Source organism: Alosa pseudoharengus, unplaced genomic scaffold (genome assembly GCF_046254945.1).
Source record: "Alosa pseudoharengus isolate Yale_2024_CS ecotype anadromous, Long Island Sound unplaced genomic scaffold, YU_APseudo_1.1 YU_APseudo_1.1_scf_5, whole genome shotgun sequence".
Taxonomy (NCBI): domain Eukaryota; kingdom Metazoa; phylum Chordata; class Actinopteri; order Clupeiformes; family Clupeidae; genus Alosa; species Alosa pseudoharengus.
In genome coordinates, this window is record NW_027468837.1 from 4354945 (window position 1) to 4375413 (window position 20469).

Genomic DNA, 20469 nt, shown 5'->3' on the forward strand with positions numbered 1-20469 from the left:
GTGTAACCCCTTTTTAACGGGTGTGTGCACAGGCACTAGTTACAATACATAAAACAGTTAATTAAATGGCGCAAACAGGATTCTGAAGGTCTCAGCAGTGGAATGGTGAGCTGGCTGAGATTCCTGAATACCAGTAGGCTAACAATTACAGACAATAAATTCAATTGAATAGCGCGGTGCCTCCACTGTAAAAATACTACACTTACCATATAGCTTGTCAAGTCAAGTCAGATTTATTTTTAAAGCGCATTTAACATGCACATAGTGCAATCCAAAGCGCTCCACAAACAAGACACATAACAAGACAAAAGATGCCGGATGGAGCGGCGTAGTCGCCAGCGTACCCATGACATCAAGACAAGACAAATACATTTAAAAAATAACAAATACAAAAAATGCCGGACGGAGCGGCGTAGTCGCCAGCGTACACGTGACACCAAGACATACAAGACAGACAACAAAACAAATAAACAAATAAAAAAAAGAAAATATATTTTAAAAGGGGAAAAAGTGATGTTAAAATTAGTCCAATTTCCAAACCAGCTGAAAATGTCCAAGAGCAATGATGATTCGTGAAAACTGCGCACAGAGCTTTGTCATCACAACCGATGCAATGCCAACAAAGTTCTTTAGCAACTGACCAACCCGGTGAATTCACTGGCAGTCTGGAGATAACGTTAACGTTAGAAGCTAGGCCTGCTAGACTGCAGTCTGGAGATGATGGAAGCACAGTCCAAAGTACTGAGCGATCGTGTAGATCCGCAATTCGGTGGACTTAACAGCGACCGTTTGTTGCTCCGTGAGAATGCAGCTCTTCACCGTTAACGTTAGTCTGCAGTTGGCAAGGCAGCTCGCAGGTCAGCAACACCTCGGCGGCCACGGTAGATCTTTCGCAGAGTAGAGCCTAGGTCCGGCTGTCCCGAGAGATCCCCTCGACCAGACAGTGAAGTGCACTGTTCACGGATGGATGGAAGGATGTCAGAGGCCCAGTTAGTCTGCAGTTGGCATGGCAGCTCGCAGGTCAGCAACAGGTCGGCGGCCACGGCAGATCTTTCGCAGAGTAGCCTCGGTCCAGCTGTTCCGAGAGATCCCCTCGACCAGACAGTGAAGTGCTGCACCGCTCACGGATAGATGGAAGGATGTCCGATGCCCAGCTAGGGCAAAAGCTAGCTTGTGTATAGTGTATTCCTACAGAATTTAAATAATCAATGTGAAAATAATAAGACTAGTGGTGAAGGTAGTTAAATGAATTGCCAATACACCCAAAGTATAATGAAATATAATAATCAAATATTTATTTAATCAAAGTGACAACCCAATAGCTGAGAAATGTCAGCGAGCGAACAATTCACTTAAGGGGAAAACCGAACGTTAACGAAGGGTAACGTTAAATGTTAAGCTAAACAGACACCAGTGTGTAAGACAATACAATATACACAACTCAAGTTAAATCACAAGAATATACCAATCGCAACAATATTATTAATCATATATAATCAAATAAAACCCCAACCCCCCCCCCCCAAGCGCTGGCCGTTGGAGCTCGGTGGTGCACAGGACGGCAGCTCTCTGAGCTGCAGGCAGGACAGCAACCGCTGAACGGCTCTCCAACTCGCCGGTGATCCAAGCAGAGACGAGAACGTGTACGTGTGTGTGTCAGTGTAAGTGCAGTTGACGTTTCTCACGACCGATCACTCAGAACCGGGAGATTCCGCTTAGTCCTGACTCAGAGGCAGCTATGTCCCAGCTAGCCGAGGATGCGACTCCGGTGGAGGATGTTGCTGCAGTCAGCCGGCAAACCTCAACAGCAGCGGGTAGTTGGCGGTTGGCGCTCCGGTGGGCCCAGCACCGAAGCACAAATTGAGTCCGTCTCCGAAGGAGAATGCAACAGGAGCTAGCAAGTCAGCTAGGTCAGGATAGCTTCAGCTACAAAATAGCACTGACAAATAGCTAGCGGAAAGTCTGACCAGCACTTGACCGGTAACTTAAAAGAGAAGGAGTAAACAAGTACGATGCGCCGATGTTACGGAGTAAGTGGGCCTATGAACTTGTCCAATGGTCTCCACAAACTACAGGCAGCAAAGTATCCTCTCTCTCTTCAGTGCAAACCCGGACTGTGACTGATGAGCCTTCTCCTCACTGAGGTGATGGAACCTTCAGTTTCAACGCAATTTCGCGGGCATAAACAAATACAGGTGGTCCCAGTTAAAAACTGACACTTCATTCACGATCATGGTGAATGGTGAAATGTAAGTACAACTGCAGCCGCTTGGGGGCAGCATAGTCCGCTGTGGAGTTCCACGGTCGAACCAGACGGCGCATTCGACAGCAAGGGCTGTGATTGGCCGAGTTTTCAGTGCGTTTCTCTGTGTTTTTAGCAGCCCCTGCAACATGCTAGTCCACTGTAGCCTAAGCCTTGTACATAATGTTAAACATAGTTTTGGATTCAGTGGCAAGATTTCTTGATTGTACAGTGTCTGTCTCTCAGTAATGTTTTAAAATGAGAGCTTCGTCAGCTGGCAGTAGGCTACTTTGTCGGTAGTCATGAGAAGTTCGCTTGCTAACAGAACATAAATATGCTGCCCAGAAGCTGCCCTTGTGAATAGTTATGATTTTTTTTACTACACTAACGAGGTTGAAATATAGACTTTGCCTACAGCATCTCCTTAACAGTAATGTTAACAAAATGACAGCACAAAGAAAAACGAATTCGGTCACTCAAGACTGTGCCACAGCAACCAGTGTAGGCTACAGTCCTACCCAATAGGCCTACTCAAAGCAGATAGCGTTGTCTGACGGTCGAGTGGGTTAATGCACGTATTTCCAGAACAGGTCTGCAACTTTCAGGCAGTTCTGAGTTCGAATCTAGGCAGGAGCAGAGCCATATAAAGGCCTAGGCCTATTGTTATCATTTTTTGCAAGGTGTTGCTCCTGGCAATACTTGTTTAGAAGACGTTTGGTGATTAATTGATAGCTGTTTTTGGGACACATTAAACGTTCTTTATAATGAGCGCATCCGGGGAGTAAAACGACTGTTACGCGCTGTTACAACTGTAGGCTACAATGATTGCAATACAAAAACATGCGCGTGTTAGTTTAGTTAGTTTTGTGATGTTTTGCACTTTTGCCTCATGTGTTTTCAGGTTTGAGGGCTTTTTTGGCAAGATTGACCTTGGTTAGACTCTGCATATGTTATTTCTCCGTATGGAAAATAAAGTACATTTTCGACACACGTCTGTTATTAGTTCAATAACAAGTGTTGCTTGTTAAAACATGTGACTAGTGAAACTCAAATGATTTTAGAAATATTTAGCCAAAGCCAAAAAGTGTTAGAGAAGGAGAGACGCCGGTGCAGCTCAGATGTCTTCTTAATTTTCTTTATTCTTTAGTAAAAGGTGCAGAACATTATTAAACTTTGACTAACGTTTCGATGTTCGTTAGTCAAAAACATCAACACATCGAAATGTTAGTCAAAGTTTAATAATGTTCTGCACCTTTTACTAAAGAATAAAGAAAATTAAGAAGACATCTAAGCTGCACCTGCGTCTCTCCTTCTCTCTAAAATATCTGTCCTGGCCTGGTTGCAACGGATTGTGGCCAAACGACAGAAGCGCGGAGAACCCTCCTTTGTCTACCAAAAAGTGTTACTTTGTGCCCCGCGCTCCCCCACTGCTTGTGAAAGAAGGGGATGGGGGAGGGGGGCTTAACGTGAAAAAGCTTAATGTCACAAAACGGCAACGAGTCGTTTTAGGCTACAGGCCTTCATAATGGTAGGCTACAGGAAGTGGGGGGAGGGTATGGGATGACCAGAGCCGTCATCTATCGTCTTTCCAGGCACACAGCTCGTTATATAGCCTATCGACTGCCTTAACAGATAGGCTTTGCTCTTGGGTTTGGCCTTACAGCGAACTCAATGCTCTTGTTGCTTGCAGTTTGTTCAATAAAGCGATGCAGATTACATTATTTATTTCTGATTAATTGCGTCTTTTGATGTATTTTGCAACATTTGCTTGTTAGGCTGGGCTACTGTCAATGTCCTGTACAGGTCAATGTTCAACAATTGCTGGTGTAGGCCTAGGCTATTAATCAATTAGGGACTGTTCCTTATTTATTTAATTAAGGGGCTACCGGAGGAGTTTTGGGAGCGTTAGTCAAAAAAGACGTGACCCTCCCTCGCCAACAAGAATTTTTGACCCTCCAAAGTGATTGAGAAAAAACGCATGACCCTCCCCAGTCCCAACAATTTATTGATGCCTTAGGCTACAGGGTCAATTTGGGAGCTTGCATGTTACGACTCCTTCCTTGAAATGCCTTGAAAAGGCTGTCGTTTGCACAATTTCACAAATAATCACCGGGACCGAAACAAACCTGTCAACTTTTCCCGGGTTTATCGGGTATTTTAACTTTTTCCTCGCTGTCTTAGGAGGAGCTGCAGGGCCGTCGCAAGGGGATGCGAGGCCCTGTGCGAACTTGACAGATGCAAGGCCCTTTTCACTTACGTGCATGAAATCATGCGATAGCTTACTTTACACATAGCCAAGGCTACTGTCGGTGTATTTTAATAGTAGCCTAGTCTAATAAGCTACACCAGCTTGTCTTTAAGAGGGGAAATTCAATTGTATAGCCTATAACATTAGCTGAGTCACATATTTGGCCATATGATGTTTATCATAGGCTACATCACGAAACCAAATAGTGTAACAAAGGTGAACACTTTAACAGGGGGAATTAATTGGGCATTGTGCTGAACGGTATTTGTCAATGAGCAGAAACACACACGACATTTAAACTATTGATACGATGTACTGGTCTGTATCTATAGGCTAACATTGGACAAATAAATGACACTGACTCACCATATCCTGACTCAGGAAAAAAAACATTTTCTTGCTTTACCGCAAACTCAGCAATGAAATCATAGGCCAGTTTGCAGGTAGCCTAACGTCTTTTTCATAGAAGGGAGAGCCCAGTCTCTATGGAGGTGCGCAAATAGTTTTTAATAGCCTGTTCAACTTCGAAAAGCTTCGTTCACACGATGCCAGTCACTGATCGCAATTTCAAAGTTCGGGAAGCTTCATCTTTTTAAGTTTTAAGTGCAGTGGCCCCTATCTGCCCCCTTTGGAATTATATCTCAAGCCTATTATAAGGTCCAGTGCGTTATGTCCTGGGATTCGGACGTGCTCAAAAAGAAAAGAAAAAACACTTTTTTATAGATGGTTATGAGGAGCAATATGAGAGAGAAATTTGATGATCATTGATCGTTGTTTTGGGACGTTAAGCCTTTTCCATAGGCGTCAGTGAAGGAGATTGAAGAATTTTTTTATACGAAAATATTTCTTAACTTCAAAAACTCAGTGTCATTCAGACTCAACCCTCTTGTTGCTTTGATATCTTTTTCGTTGTCGTTTGAACGTCGGCAAGCAGGCATATTGCGGTTGCAATTTAAGTGAAATTTTTACAGTAGGCCTACAACATGCTGTTAGGCTGGGCTACTGTCAATGTACTTGTACAGGTAAATGTTCAACAATTGCTGGTGTACAGGCTATAATCAATTAGCTAAATCATTTGTCCAGCTGTTTAAAAAATGTTTGTGCTACATTCAAACGCAAAAGGTGCTTTGATATCTTTTTCGTTTGAACATCGGCAAGCAGGCATGCTGAGGTTGCAATGAATGAGGATAATTGGTTTTATCTGCGGATTTATTTTTTGCATTATTTTGAATATGACTCGCTCCAGTCTCAACAGCACGTACTTTTTCCACACGCATCTAACACACATATCCCCTCTCGCTTTCTCTCTCTCCATCCCTGCGCACGGTGCTTTCTTAAAGGAGCTGCACCATTTTACAACAATTGCATCTACATTTTCATATTAGAATGTTTTGTCAAGTGTAAGCTTAAACTACCGTGATCAATTTAAGTTCCCGTGCCCCTGCTGCGTCATGGAAGCAGTAAGTCAAGTCGCATCAAAAATAGTAGTGGCAGAACTCCCAAGTGACACCTTGTGGTTGTTTGTGTCAACTGCAGTTTGTGCCATTTCTGCTGAGAAAATGGGGTGCGTGATTCATGAAGGAACCCGTCCAAACTTAACTGGGACCCACTGTAGATGCACATAGTAAATTATATAAAGTAGGCCTATTAAAATATTTAAATAGCTTAGTATACCTTTGAAAAAAATATTGAAGGGAATCCAGTCCAGTACACATGTTTGGCAAGTAGCCTAGGCTACTACAGATACAGGTGAAGAACAGTCAGTCTCAACCAGTAGCACAACCAGATATGTATAGCCAGCTTCAAAAGAAGCACCCCAGACCCTAAAATTGGGCATTTATAGCTGTGAAGGTAATTCACACACAATTATTGTCTTTTGCCAAAATATATTTGGTAACTTCTGTAGAAATCCAAAATGGGGTGGGTGTTCAAAAAAAAAAATATTGCACAAAACAGTTGTTGTTGTCGTATGCAGGCTTGGAATTTCACCATTCTGGGGGCAAGGCCACTTGGCCTTCAGTTGGGCATATTTGGTGGGGGGCACAAAGGCCACATGTCAGGGCACCAAGGCCAAAGTTAACTATACAGTAGTAGGCTATAAAAATTATCAAAGTTGTATTTAGCCTATTCACTGCAGTAGACCTGCATCACTGTATGAAACATTACAAAAACATGACATATTACATAGAACTGTAAATCATCTGATCATCTAATATTTACAGATATCTAGGCTATATAACATTTATTTTTTATTTGGCCTGTTATGAAATCATGTATTGAACAATTTAAGCACAGCTCAGCTTTAGGAAACTCAAATAGCCTAGATGCATGCTTAGCATTTTGTGATCATTAAGGCTACTTTCACAAACTCTTAGTCAGCTGTCCTCTGATTTACCAATATCTAGGCGATATTTGTAACATTTATTTTGTATTTGGCCCGTTATGAAATCATGTGGAACAATTTAAACACACTGTAAAACTTAAAGCCCAAATTTGGAGACATCCACGTATGTCGAACTTTACTGCAAATTCAAAACTGGATTACTCTGGAACGGCTAACTGTACAGGGGACTGCTTTACACCTTTGTGTTCGGTAAGGTCTCCTGTTTATTCTGATATATGGTTTGTCATGTGTTAAAAGAAGGGTTCGTAAAGTATTCCACCGAGATGAACGGGTAGGGAGATCATGGGACGCAAAACCTTCAGTAGAATGTATGATTAAATTGAATTATATTATTTACTTTTCTCGCGAACCATTCAACACAGCAATTATCGGCTAACATCGTTTAAAAGCTGAGAAAAAGCTCTTTCATGTGATACTTGTGATGTCTGTGTGATAAATAAGCTACTTCGCGAGTAGTTCAACTGAGAATGGGTGAATTTGGACTCACTTTCTTTTTTGCGCTGTCACTTTCTCCACTGCGTAAAAGACTAAATGAATTTGCGCTGTGAATGCTAAGATAATTTTGACAGGCCACAGGCTAAATAAAAATCGCTATTAGTAGGACGCAAAGCAGAATATTGAAAGAAGGGGGCACCAAGGTCACCGTGGCCTGTAAACCTCTGATTTTCAAAGGGGCCTCACGGTCAACCCAAGGGGCTACGACGGCCATGGCCGTCGTGGCCGCTGTGAAATTCCTACCCTGGTCGTATGTATCTTTTTTGCCGTGGTATAGTCTTAATTTTTACATTTAGATGTCTTAAAAAGGTCTTAAAAGTCTTTAAATTTGGACTTGTGCAGATACCCTGAGTCAGATTGTAGTTTCTAAGAAGACTGCAAAACCAACTCCGACTTGGCTTTGTTGCTGTTGAAATTGTAAGTAGCCTACCCTTGAGTGAACTTCGTTTTTGTAATGTGGTTTGATAGTCTCTTGAACAATGTGTTTGCTCGACCGTTTTATTGTGAGCCCTGTATGTGTTTAGCTTGGTTTCTTGATGGCTAGCTCGCTAGCTAGTGGGGGTTTAGCGTAGCAGTCACTTGCTACCGAAGCTGCAGGGGGAGCTATGTCGTGAAAAATGCGAGCCCAAATCAGGCGAAAACCCAGAAACAGCAAAGGAATAATCAAACCTGCATAGGGCTTCTTTAATTACTTGAACTGCTCTATTTCTTATCCTGGACTGCCACCTACTGGATAGAAAAGGCAACAACATAGTAATTATGCGAATAAAAATCTACGGGCCCTATCTTTGCTATCTAAAACGCACGGTCACTGGCGAATAGCTTCCATAAATCAGTCATGGGTGTGCTTTGGGTGTAACATGCTTTAAACCAATGACAATGACATCTGTCATTCCCTTTAACAGCAAGCAGCGCAACTTCAAACAGCACATCGGTATTTTGATCGTCAGCTGCGCATTTGAAGGAATCTGCTTGCACACGAGACCGTATGGAATAGGTATTCCACTAAACCATGCTTTACTAAAACCTAGCAGAGTATAGCTTACAGACATCTGCACTTGTCTATTAAAAGAGAAGTGCATGGCGAATAATTTGAGTAAGATAGGAATGCGCTTTGCGTAGTGATAAGAATACGCTATGCGTTGCGTTTTGGATCACCAAGATAGGGCCCTACATGTTTGAATGGCCAAAAAAGGACAAATCATGGGGGGTATTACCTTGGTGTTAGGGTACTGCACATGTCATTGACAGTGAGTGGAAACTTCAGTCATTTGCATTTATCATGCAAAAAAATCTGACACCAGGTACTACGGTGATGCCTGCGCCAAATGAAAAATTATAATAAAAGAGAGAGACATTAAACTTTAAAGTCTTTAATGTTGGTTTAATGTGATCTTCATTGATTCACTCATCTGCAAAATTTTTTTTGTATATATAAATATGTTCATAGCAAAAAATGGGTTAATTTAGATTAATAAATCACAGAGTATGTAATTAATTCGATTATTTTTTTAATTGCTTGACAGCCCTAGATTAAATTAAATAATAAAATGAGATAATAATAATAATAATAATAATAACAATAAAAAAAATAATAATATTAAAATGAGATGGTGTACAAAATAAAGGCTACTGATTGCAAATGACAGTTGGGACTGCTACATCAGTTGAGTCCAATGTATTCATGAAAGTTGCAAGCATGTCCATATTGAGGAGTCTGAGGGAAATAGTTCTTCCTTAATCTCTAAACTATAGAAACGCTTGCCCGATTTCAACAACCTGAACAGGCAGTTGCTGGGATGGGTAGAGTCCTTTATAATTTGAACGGATCTATTCTTGCATCAGCTGATGTATACATCATGCAGGAAGGGGAGAGGAGTCCTAGAGATGTGCTCAGCTGAGCGAACCGCTCTCTGCAAAGCATTGCGGTCCTTCTCTGAGCTGTATGCTCTCTTTGACCCCAGTGTAAAAAGTTTAATTTGAACATTTTCCAAAAATTATATAATTAGGCTACATGATTATGACAGATTTAACACTGACAATCCACAATTGATCATACAACTAGAGATACATTATTACAACACAAGACATTGATTGTGGCACAGTAGCTGTCTGGAAACTGATACCGCTTACGTTTCAGTGGAATATGTTGTGCTCATTCCTTTTTGCACTTTCCAGGCTGGCGGATACGAAAGAAGTATTTCCTTATTAAAAACAAAGATCAGCCCAAAGAGCGGCAGGTCTTAAGTTGGGTGAGTTTTGTGTTTATTATTATTATTTTTATACAAGTCCTTGGGCAATGCAAGGCAAATGCTGCAGTTTTGGGAAATCAACTGCAAGGTCTCAAAAAAGTTTATTGTTCTTGCCAATTGCAAAAGTTTCAGTCACCCTCTCTGCCATTACCTGTTTGTCAACAATGTGAGCATTTATGAATATATAGTCAAGTCAAGTTTAGGTTACACTTTACTTGACAGTGTCGACATAAGAGTGACATGACACTGTCATGAACGTGTCATAAACAAGTCATAAACATTTATGACATGGTTATGATAATGGATTTGGCAGACGCCTTTGTCCAAAGTGACACACAAATACAAAACAACGTATTTAAAATTGAACAGGGAACAGATTCGAATGTTGGTCAAATATAATAAGGAGAATAGTAATAATAAACAACAATATCAAATCAATCAATAGCCTAATAAAATAAGCAGTGAAAATGAGGGGAAAAGCAATAATAAAACAATAATGTTTATTCAATCAATAATATAAAACAATGACATGGTAAGACTTCATTAAAGAGAATATCAATAATAAACAATAATGTCAAATTAATCAACAGCCTAATGAAAATAAAACAATATTATACAAACCACAACACATACAGTATTACAAGCAGAGTACTGTATGTATGATGTATGCGAGTGATGACAGTGAAGATGTGTGTGTGGGCGGGAGGGGAGTGGAGCAGTGACTGTGTGTGTGTGTGTGTGTGTGTAGTGTGTGTGTGGGTAGGTGGGGGTAGTGTGCTGTAAGTATGTAGAGGATGTGTGTTGGAGAAGATCCTGAAGACAATGTACTGTGTATGTAGGGAGGGGGGGGCAGTGTGCAGCAAGTATGTAGAGGAGGCTTACTGTAGCAAGCAGTGTGCTGTATGTATGTGAGGTGATGACAGTGATGATGTAAGTGTGTGTGTTTTGTGTGTGTGTGTTGGGGATGGGGGTGGGGTGGGGGGGGGGGGGGGGGGGCAAAAACATTAACTCCTGTAAGGCTGCGTACAACTCAGGTGTCATTGTCCAGTCTGCCCCAACCCTCTGAAAGGTCTCACAGAAGTTTTCATTCTTCTGAAGAAGTTTTAAGGCTGACACTTTATCACGACCTGCAAATGCACTTACAGTGTCGCAGCCTGTGTATGCGTGTAAACTAGGCAAAGCCTGACACAACTGTGAACCCAGACCACAAGCGAGTTGTGAGATGTTTATGTAACTGGTGCGATTCTTTGTCCCTGTCTTCAGGAACAGGTCACATGTGAGTGCGTCACTGGTAGCCAGGCTTATCACGAAGAAAGGAGAAATGAAGCCTTAAGGGTCATACTTCTTCAGGGGAAAAACTTAGGGTGTTTTGTGTTTACCCTCACCATGCCTCGCAGTCGCACCATGCGTGCGTGTGAAAAAAGGCCCGTCTGAAACACTGTCACGCGGCGCAGCGTTCCAAACGTTGTGTAATCAAATACAACGGTATGGCGGTATGTTAAAAATTCATATCATAGTGAAAATATACGCCGGTATACGGTGTGAACCGGTATTCCGCCCAGCACTAAGTGATAGTCAAATCCATGGGAGCGAATGGTCTCACCTAAGGAAGTGGTGTAAATAGAGAAAAGCAAGGGTCCTAATACTGATCCCTGAGGCACACCTGTGGTGAGGTCATGAGACTTGATACCTGTCCCTGCCAAGTCACGTTGAAAGAACGCCCTTTAAGGTAAGATTCAAACCAGTCAAGAGCTTTCTCTGAAATTCCCAGTTCAGATAGTATAGAAAGGAGAATGTCATGGTTAACAGTATCAAAGGCTGCAGATAAATCTAGTAGACTTAATACTGATGACTGAGCAGAGGACTTGAGGACATTGAGCTACTCTCAATGCCTCAGTCACAGACAGAAGAGCAGTTTCAGTAGAATGACTCTTGAAACCAGACTGCATAGGGTCTAGTAGATTATTCTGATAAAGAAAGTCACAAACTTGCTTGAAGACCCCTTTCCCCAAAACCTTTGACAAGAAAGGAAGAAGGGAAACAGGTCTGTAGTTCTTCACCTCAGATATAACGCTTCTCTCATTAAGTGACATTCGGTTTTTGTCATAACAAGTTGAGGTTAGGGTTAGAGGTCAGGATTAGGGTTAGGGTTAGGTTTCATGTGTCATGACAGTGCCATGTGTCATGACAGTGTCATGTGTTTACGACAGTGTCATGTCACTCTTATGTCGATACTGTCAAGTAAAGTGTTACCCAAGTTTCTTTATATATTACATACACAGAGGTCATTCAATGTGCTTTACATAAACAAAAGCAAACAGTAATAGCAAATAAAAGCATAGAAGGGCAATAGTCAAAGAATAGTTTAAAAGGTAAAGATCATAATAAAAAAGAAATCATAAAACACACAAGGTAAAATCATTTAAAAAATAAAGAATCATTAAAAGACACAAGGTAGAATAATCTAAAGGCAGATTCAGAATTCATCAGAGGCGATTGCTCTAAGACTACAGGGGAAGCTCAGCCTCCGCATCAAATAACACTATTACATTAGCTTCTAGCCTACTATTCCAACTAAAACATGCTGAAAACATGTTCATCTTCATGGCTAGTTTGTTCAGCAATAAGGTTTTGCCGGTCATTTATCGTGATTTTGCACCCGTAATACATTGCTGTGACGACACGATCCATAAAAAAAAAACATGCAAAAAACCCATAGACGCTCGGCTTCACTGGACTTTCAATGGCACTACAGAGTGGGCTGATCTCAGTGCAGAAAAGCTACACGTTTATTGGACAAGCGCCACAAATTCGTCATTTCCAGGGAAGCCCGGCGTCTCTGGGAGTGAATGGGACAGTGGGATGGCCCGGACGCCGAGCTTCTGTATGATGATTGGAGGAACCGTCATAGAGGCTGGACTCTTTTTGATTGACAGCATATGTCGCGATCTGACAGGAAGTGGTTCAAGTTCAAGGGATGTGTTAACGTTAGTGTTGGCAGGTGAAGTCGAGAGGCAAGGCAAGTTGCAGTTCAAATTCTCATAATTTTTGGAGCAATACAGTCGGTTTCTATTTGTCTTTGTAAATAGCATAGGCTACTGTAAATAAAACCGTAATGTGGAGTTACAGAGTTTGTGACTTACTTTTGTTTCAGCTGTGTATTTAGGATAATATAACGTTAACGGTGTAGGCTACATTATGCCATGTCTGCCATAGCCTACTGTTTGGCTGGCCTATTCTGGGTTTTGGGATATTTTTTTCTCTTAAAGAACAATATAGCATCTTAATAATATTAATTTAATAATTAAATGGTTATAAAAATAACCATTTTTATCAGAGCTTCCCCTGATCCAAAGAGTAGCAATCGCCACTGGAATTCATAGCTCAGTGCAGTTAAGTATAAGTATACTCTTTTGATCCCGTGAGGGAAATTGGTCTCTGCATTTATCCCAATCCGTGAATTAGTGAAACAGACACAGCACTGTGCAAGCAACAGTGAAGTGAAGCACACACTAATCCCGGCGCAGTGAGCTGCCTGCATCAACAGCGGCGCTCGGGGAGCAGTGAGGGGTTCAAGGGCACTTCAGCCGTGCCTACTGGTTGGGGTTCGAACCGACAACCCTCCAGTTACAGGTCCGAAGTGCTAACCAGTAGGCCACGGCTGCCCAGTTAGCAGAAGGCATCTGAGAACAGTTTGATCTTAAGTCTAGATTTAAAACTGGCTATAGCAGGGGCTTTTTTGATGTCATCCAAAAGTTGGTTCCAGAGCTGAACCGCATTAGCCTGGTCCTACCAGACTCTCGTACATTTCATAATATACCGAAATCCCAGACAACATACTGAAGGGAAATGAAAATTGAGCGGAAGTACGTAGCAGGGCGGAGCCAGGCTAGAACCGCATACATGTCGCAGCTAAAAGATGTAACAGATGTAACAACAGGTGTTTCTCCTGAGACCTGAGAGGTCGAGAAGGTGTACTGCTGAAAGCATGATAGTCTTTTTTTAGGAAGGCTTGTGAAAAGCCCATTGTAGTAATCAACCCTGCTGGAGATAAATGCATGAATGAGTTTTTTTTAAATCATGTTTTGACATCATCCCTCTAAGTTTGGCAATATTTTTGAGGTGGTAAAAAGCTGTTAAAATACCCAGTTGCCACCCCTGTTTGTAACAGAATTATGTTAAATATAACACATTTTAACAGATTTAAGTTCATTTTTTTATCCACAGATTGGATTTGGTCCTGATAAATTCCTCTCTGACAAAGATTTGGTATCCTCTATGAAGATGCTGCCTGCACTGTCTGTAAGTGTCTGATTACCTTTACACACAGAATTGTGATTGACTTCCACAATTAAGTTCTGTGTTGTTTGAACTGTGGTGTCTGGGGTAAATATGGTCATCTTGAGTAAAAACATACTAATGGTTACTAAATATATAAGTATACTAAAGGCACTCAATCTGTTTCATGAAGTCATTGCATTCCTAATGAAGTTGCGATGAGCCAGGGTGGCAGTTTGCATAGTACGACAAAAAACCTGTAGGCCTATTATCATAGGTATACAACAGTGTCAAATATATCAGTAATGTTTATTTTTTGTCTATATTGTTATAGAAATCTTAATTTATTTAATTCTGAAGAAGTCGCCACTGGTTCTTGCTGAGTGACCTTCAACCTCTTCCTGCTTAAGGGCACTTCTTTCATTCATACATTAGGCCTACCTTATCAGTAGATAGGCCTATAGCTTTTTGGAGATAGTTTCTGCCTGTTTTTAGTAGAGATGTCCGATAATATCGGGCCACCGATATTATCGGCCCGATATTAGCATAAAAATGTAATATCTGTTAATATCGTTATCGGATTTTTTTTTGCCTTAAAACCGATAAACTAATGCTTGCGTTACACCCAAATAGTGCCTATGCGCTCCTGAAGCGTTTACCGGCGCACAGATGATGACCTCATCAAGCTGCGTCTTGAAGCATACAAACAAGCATGGATGGCTGCAGTAACAAACTTGCTCGCTCTGTTTCAACATTATGTCTGTGGTTTGGAATTATTTTCAAGTGTCTCCTTCGGACGTTAAACTTGCGATTTGCAATAGGCTTGTTTGAGATGGACTGAGTCTGACTTGGTCTGGCTTACTACGTAAACGTGATCTTCAGAGGCTAGCCGGGAGGAGCTAAAACAGAGGGCAGCTCATCCCGGACAGACAGGCTACAGCCTGCCTGACGTGACTCGCGGGAGATATCGCGGAATTTTGTTGCCAATAAATACAGCAGAACTTTCATTCTTACTCATTAAAATGAGCATGATGACTGACGAAATAAATCCTTATGATGTAGTTTAAATAAACCACTGTTGTCATACAGTTAATAGGCCTGCATTGTAGCACATAAATTCAATATCAAGTGTTTTCCCTATATGTGTGTCTATCTATTTAACCAACAGCAGAAAACAACAGAATATCCAAACGTTTTCAGTAGGCTAGCCTACCATTGTTGCAGAAATTACGTATAAGAAGGTATCCCTTGTTGCATTCAAGAATGCATCCAGTGGGGCATCACAATAACATTAAGCATGTTGTGTTAATTCCACAACAGGAGATATGTGATGTTACCTAAATTAGTTTTGAGGAAAAATAACCCACATATCGGTATCGGCTGATATCGGAATCGAAAATTGAGAGTTGGACAATATCGGCATATCGGATATCGGCAAAAAAGCCAATATCGGACATCCCTAGTTTTTAGTCCTTTGCGTCCACAACAAAAGCATTTTCATTGTGTACAAGGGGAACAAGCCATGAGTAGTAGGCTATTTATAAAGGCAAAGTAAAATATAAATATATCGCGACTCAAGGTAGAGCTCTAGAGTCTCCAAAAATACCTGAAACTGATTGCTTTAAAGTCTATAATGTTGGTTTGGCTTTTCATTGATTCACTAATCTGCCAAATTTTGAATTTAAATATTTTTTTAAATATGTTCATGCCAAAAATGGATGCATGCGATTCATTTAGATTATTTAGTCACCGAGTATGTAATTAATTCGATTATTTTTTTTAATTGCTTGACAACCCTAATTTATTTGTCTTGCAAACAGACAACATGGCAGTGTGGTTGCTGCCCTAACAATGTAAAGGGCGTAAGGGATGGTCAGGTTTTTAAAATTATGCCTCTGGAAGGAAAGTGTCATCTCATGTATGTATTTGTTTGTTTGTTTGATTGTTTGTTTATCCAGTGTCCCTTCATATACCCCGTCACATTTGCCACCACAAATGAATCTTCTGCACTGATAATTAGGATGTTCAATGAGAAAGGAACACTGAGAGACCACATCTGTAAGGTAAGAATTCTGTCCTTTCACATTTTTCATTGATGTTGCACCTCTTTTGTTGATGTTTCTTTTTTGTAAACTTGTAGATGTAGCTACAGTATACGTGCCTCATGGTGGATCCGCAGTAACGCCTGTAACGGTTTCGATTCCCGAAGTTGCGAGTCTGTGTCTGTGTCGGTTTTGGATAAAAGCGACACAGTCAACTTTATCAGTCTATTTTTCAGACATTTTGTGACAGAATATTTGTATAAATTCATCCCAGTTTTAAAGACTAGTGGTAAGAGTTTGAAATCATCTTTTTAATCCCAGGTGAAACCCAAAGAGCCCTTCCTGAAGAAATACTGTAATCCTAAAAAGATCCAGGGCCTGGAACTTCAGCAGATCAGGACATATGGGAGGCAGATCTTGGAGGTGAGCAACAAGAAGAAATTCAACTTTAGGACCACGACTGGATTTAGGATGGTGTTGATGTTGAATGCTGGTTATTTTGCAAAATTGCAATTGGTGTATTGATCTGAACACAGATGTGTTAAAATTTTGATTGTCATTTAATAGGCCCTGAAATTTCTTCACGATAAAGGATTTGCATACGGTCACCTACATGCCTCCAATATCCTAGTAGAAGATAACACATGCAAGCTGCTGGACATAGAGAATTCTCTTCTGGGTCTACCCTCCTACTACAGACCTTATGTAACACAATTCAGAAAAATCAATGTAAGTGCTTAATTGATCATCATGTTCATGGACACCGTCAACAACTTGACTGGGTGGGACAGTATTTCTGTTACCTAATGTTATGCCCTGATTTAAGCCATTTATATTAACATTTATTCATTTAGGAGACGCTTTTATCCAAAGTGACTTATTTCAAGTACAGTGCCTATAAAAAGTATCCACCCCCTTGGATATTTCCCCTTTTACTGCTTTTATAAATGGAATCTTGATCAATTTGCGATTACATAAATATTCACCCCCTTCAAGTCAGCATTTACAAGAAGACAGGTGGTGCAATATAAGCAATATAAGACATTCCAAGTTCCTTTTCCACTGCATGGTATCAGCTCAACACGCTTTTTTGGTTTTACATTAACAAAAACTGGTACCTGGTACTATTTTTGGTATCACCTCTGTTGAGGTTCCAAGCGAGCTGAGGCAATACCAAAAGGTGACGTGAAAGTATTGCACGTTACTGATTGGTTGCTATTGACATTGCTGTGTTCTGGATAAGACTGTCATTTAAAAAAAAAAAAATACCTCAGGCATAATCTACTGTGCTAGCACGACAAGCACATTAATGTAACGCAGTCTAGGTCTGAAAATGGTCATTCACAACAGGTGCGTTAATTCAAATGAATAACTTCCTGCAGTTAAAAAAAACGTACATTCTATCTCATTATGAATTAACGAACGTTTTTTCATGGATTGAAATGAACATTAACATATACAAACACATGCCATGAATCAGAACAAACTCCCCTTGATTTCCTCCGTTGTTGATATTGCTGTGTGTCCCACGTTAATGACGCCATGCTAGTTTCCTTCTGCAGTCCTACTGTATAGGGAGGGAAAGTGAAAACCAGCGCCCCAAGTGGTTGCGTTCCTATCGAAGAGCATCTCCAATGTTAAGTCCCATAGACCTATTCTTAAAAAATATTATGAAGCCAAATCAGCGAAGTTATCCACCAAAAATATCTGCTAATATCTACTAACTGAAAATGTTAGAACCTATTTTGCCTTCTTTAAAAAAACTAAATTGCTCCTTTTGTTTCATAAACAGACTACAAAAGAAGGCATGTGACTTTACCCTTCGACTTTACTCACCGTAGCATAGTTTGTTTATTAGCCTGGTTAGCAGTGACACTTAAAGGAGAATTCCGGTGTGATATTGACCTAAAGTGTGTTGAAACATGATACCGAGTGTGAACGTATATGTCTCATAGCCCATCTCGGCTTGTCCCCTGCACTCCCAAATCTGGCGCTAGTTAGCCGACGCTACCAACAACTTTTTCAATTGTGGTGCTTCGGCATCGGGCTAGCCATGCAAATAAATCACTGTTTTACACCATTTACGAGGCTCAATGTATCTCCACACTTCATTGGTAGACTACCGAAGGCCCTGACATTTAAAACGAGACATTGAGAACTTTTAAAAAGCACTGGTAGTTTACTTACAAGACGATTTATACAGACAGTATCTTCACGAAGTTTAGCGTTTGCAGCCATCTTGAATTTAGTCCAGTTTCTTACAGTAGCAGCAACTGGAATCCATGCATTTCCACGGAATTATTTTTGGAATCTGATCCCTTATCATACCTGTTCATTCTTACTCGTCGCTCTACTTATCGTGACTAAATTCAAGATGGCTGCAAACGCTAAACTTCGTGAAGATACTGTCTGTATAAATCGTCTTGTAAGTAAACTACCAGTGCTTTTTAAAAGTTCTCAATGTCTCGTTTTAAATGTCAGGGCCTTCGGTAGTCTACCAATGAAGTGTGGAGATACATTGAGCCTCGTAAATGGTGTAAAACAGTGATTTATTTGCATGGCTAGCCCGATGCCGAAGCACCACAATTGAAAAAGCTGTTGGTAGCATCGGCTAACTAGCGCCAGATTTTGGAGTGCAGGGGACAAGCCGAGATGGGCTATGAGACATGCGTTCACACTCGGTATCATGTTTCAACACACTTTAGGTCAATATCACACCGGAATTCTCCTTTAATACTTACTGCCAGCTGTTCATGTGAATAGGAGCACAACACAAGTTACCCTAACATAAAGGTAATCACTATGCGGTTTACATCCCTCTCCGTCATTACAAAAATATGTTAAGCCAGTCAAGCAAATTGCCATTTTGATCAGTTAGAGATGAAGTGCCCAAACCGGTGACGTCACATGCAACTGTAGGTTGTTATCACCATGTTGCAAAAAAAACTGATCCTAAAAATAAAGTATGACCACTAGAAGCAATAGAGGTGACCCCAATGCATCACTCTGCTCAATCCCAAACTCTAGGAACGCAACCAGTAGGTGGTGATGAGATTACTTTCCCTCCCTATGGCACCCAGCTACATTAAAGAGGGTACTTTTTTGCAATGGAAATGGAAAAGCTGGTACCATAACCGAGTAGAGTTGAGCTGATACCATTCAATGGAAAAGGGATTTTAGTGCACTGTAGCCTTGATTGTCTGCCTCCTAGTTGTCCTTGTCAAGGTTGCCATGGTCGTGGACATCTCAACAGGTGGGGGGGGCGACGTCACCGGGGTGCAGAGCTAGAGTTCAGTAGGGTGACGGCCACAGGAAGAAGCTTCCTCTGAACCTGCTGGTTCAGGTGTGGAGAAACCTGTAACGCTTTCCGGAGGGAAGTGGGGTGAACAGTCTGTGGTTGGATGCTGCACGCCTTAGGCATGCATCGCTTGCCCTGTATGGCCTCGATGGAGGGGAGTAAGGGAAACGATGATGCGTTGGGTAGTTTTCACCACCCTCTGCGGTGCTTTGTGGTCGGAGGCAGAGCAGTTGCCATACTGTGTCATATACTGTGATGCAGTTGGTGAGGATGCTCTCGATGGTGCAGCGGTAGAAGTTCACCAGGATCTGAGGAGACAGGTGGATCTTCTTTAGTCTCCTCAGGAAGAAGACGCTGGTGAGCCTTCTTGATCAGGCTAGAGCTGTTGAGGGTCCAAGAGAGGTCCTCAAAGATGTGGACACCCAGAAACGTGAAGCTGGTATTACTATACTATACACATTTACTGCACTCAGGCGATCTCTATTTCAGTTTTAGGTCAGTCACTTTTAAGGGGGGGGGGGGGTATTTATGCAATCACTTATTTTGCAATATATTTTTTAATTAATTAACATTAATTTGTAGAAATTTGCTTTCACTTTGACATTAAAGAGTGGATTAATTATTAAGGGGATACATTATTGTAAAAAAAGGCCAAATTAAATTGATCGAGATTCCATTTATAAAAGTAGTAGAAGGGGAAATAGCCAAGGGAGTGTGAATACTTTTTATAGGCACTGTATAGGGCCATTCTCCCCAGAGCAACTTGTGGTTAAGTGCCTTGCTCAAGGGCACAACGGTGGAAGCTGGAAATTGAACCCACAACTTGTCATGCTACTGCATGCTAGTCCAGCTCCCTAGCCACTATGCTACCACCGCCCAAGTCATAAATAGCATAGGCATAATATTATAACCTCCAACTGACCCAATAATCATATCATCTTGATGAATGAAACTGTTATAAAGAATGATTAAGTGTGGGTGGTCCGTGTATGATTTGTTCATTTGATATTCAATTGAGAATCCAAAATCAAAAAAAGGAAAAAATTACTTGTTATTTCATTATTAGTATATGTGATACAAGCAAACAAATAATGGTTTGTTTTTCAGACTTTCGATTTCATGGTCAGATCAAAAGTAGAACATTCAGGGGTTTTGATATTTATTTTTTCCGATTGCTGTCACACGGAAATAATTTATTGACTTCCGTTGC

At 41.0% G+C, this 20469-nt stretch overlaps 1 protein-coding gene across 4 annotated transcripts in view; it reads left to right on the forward strand.

The window, feature by feature from the left end:
* pxk (PX domain containing serine/threonine kinase) overlaps positions 1-20469 on the forward strand; it is a 46318-nt gene that overhangs the window by 6602 nt on the left and 19247 nt on the right. For all 4 annotated transcript variants that reach the window (XM_076268195.1, XM_076268193.1, XM_076268194.1 and 1 more), the window contains exons 6-10: positions 9568-9641; positions 13869-13943; positions 15878-15982; positions 16283-16384; positions 16529-16690. In XM_076268195.1, the coding sequence (XP_076124310.1) occupies positions 9568-9641; positions 13869-13943; positions 15878-15982; positions 16283-16384; positions 16529-16690 (518 nt within the window). The remainder of the gene's footprint in view (positions 1-9567; positions 9642-13868; positions 13944-15877; positions 15983-16282; positions 16385-16528; positions 16691-20469) is intronic.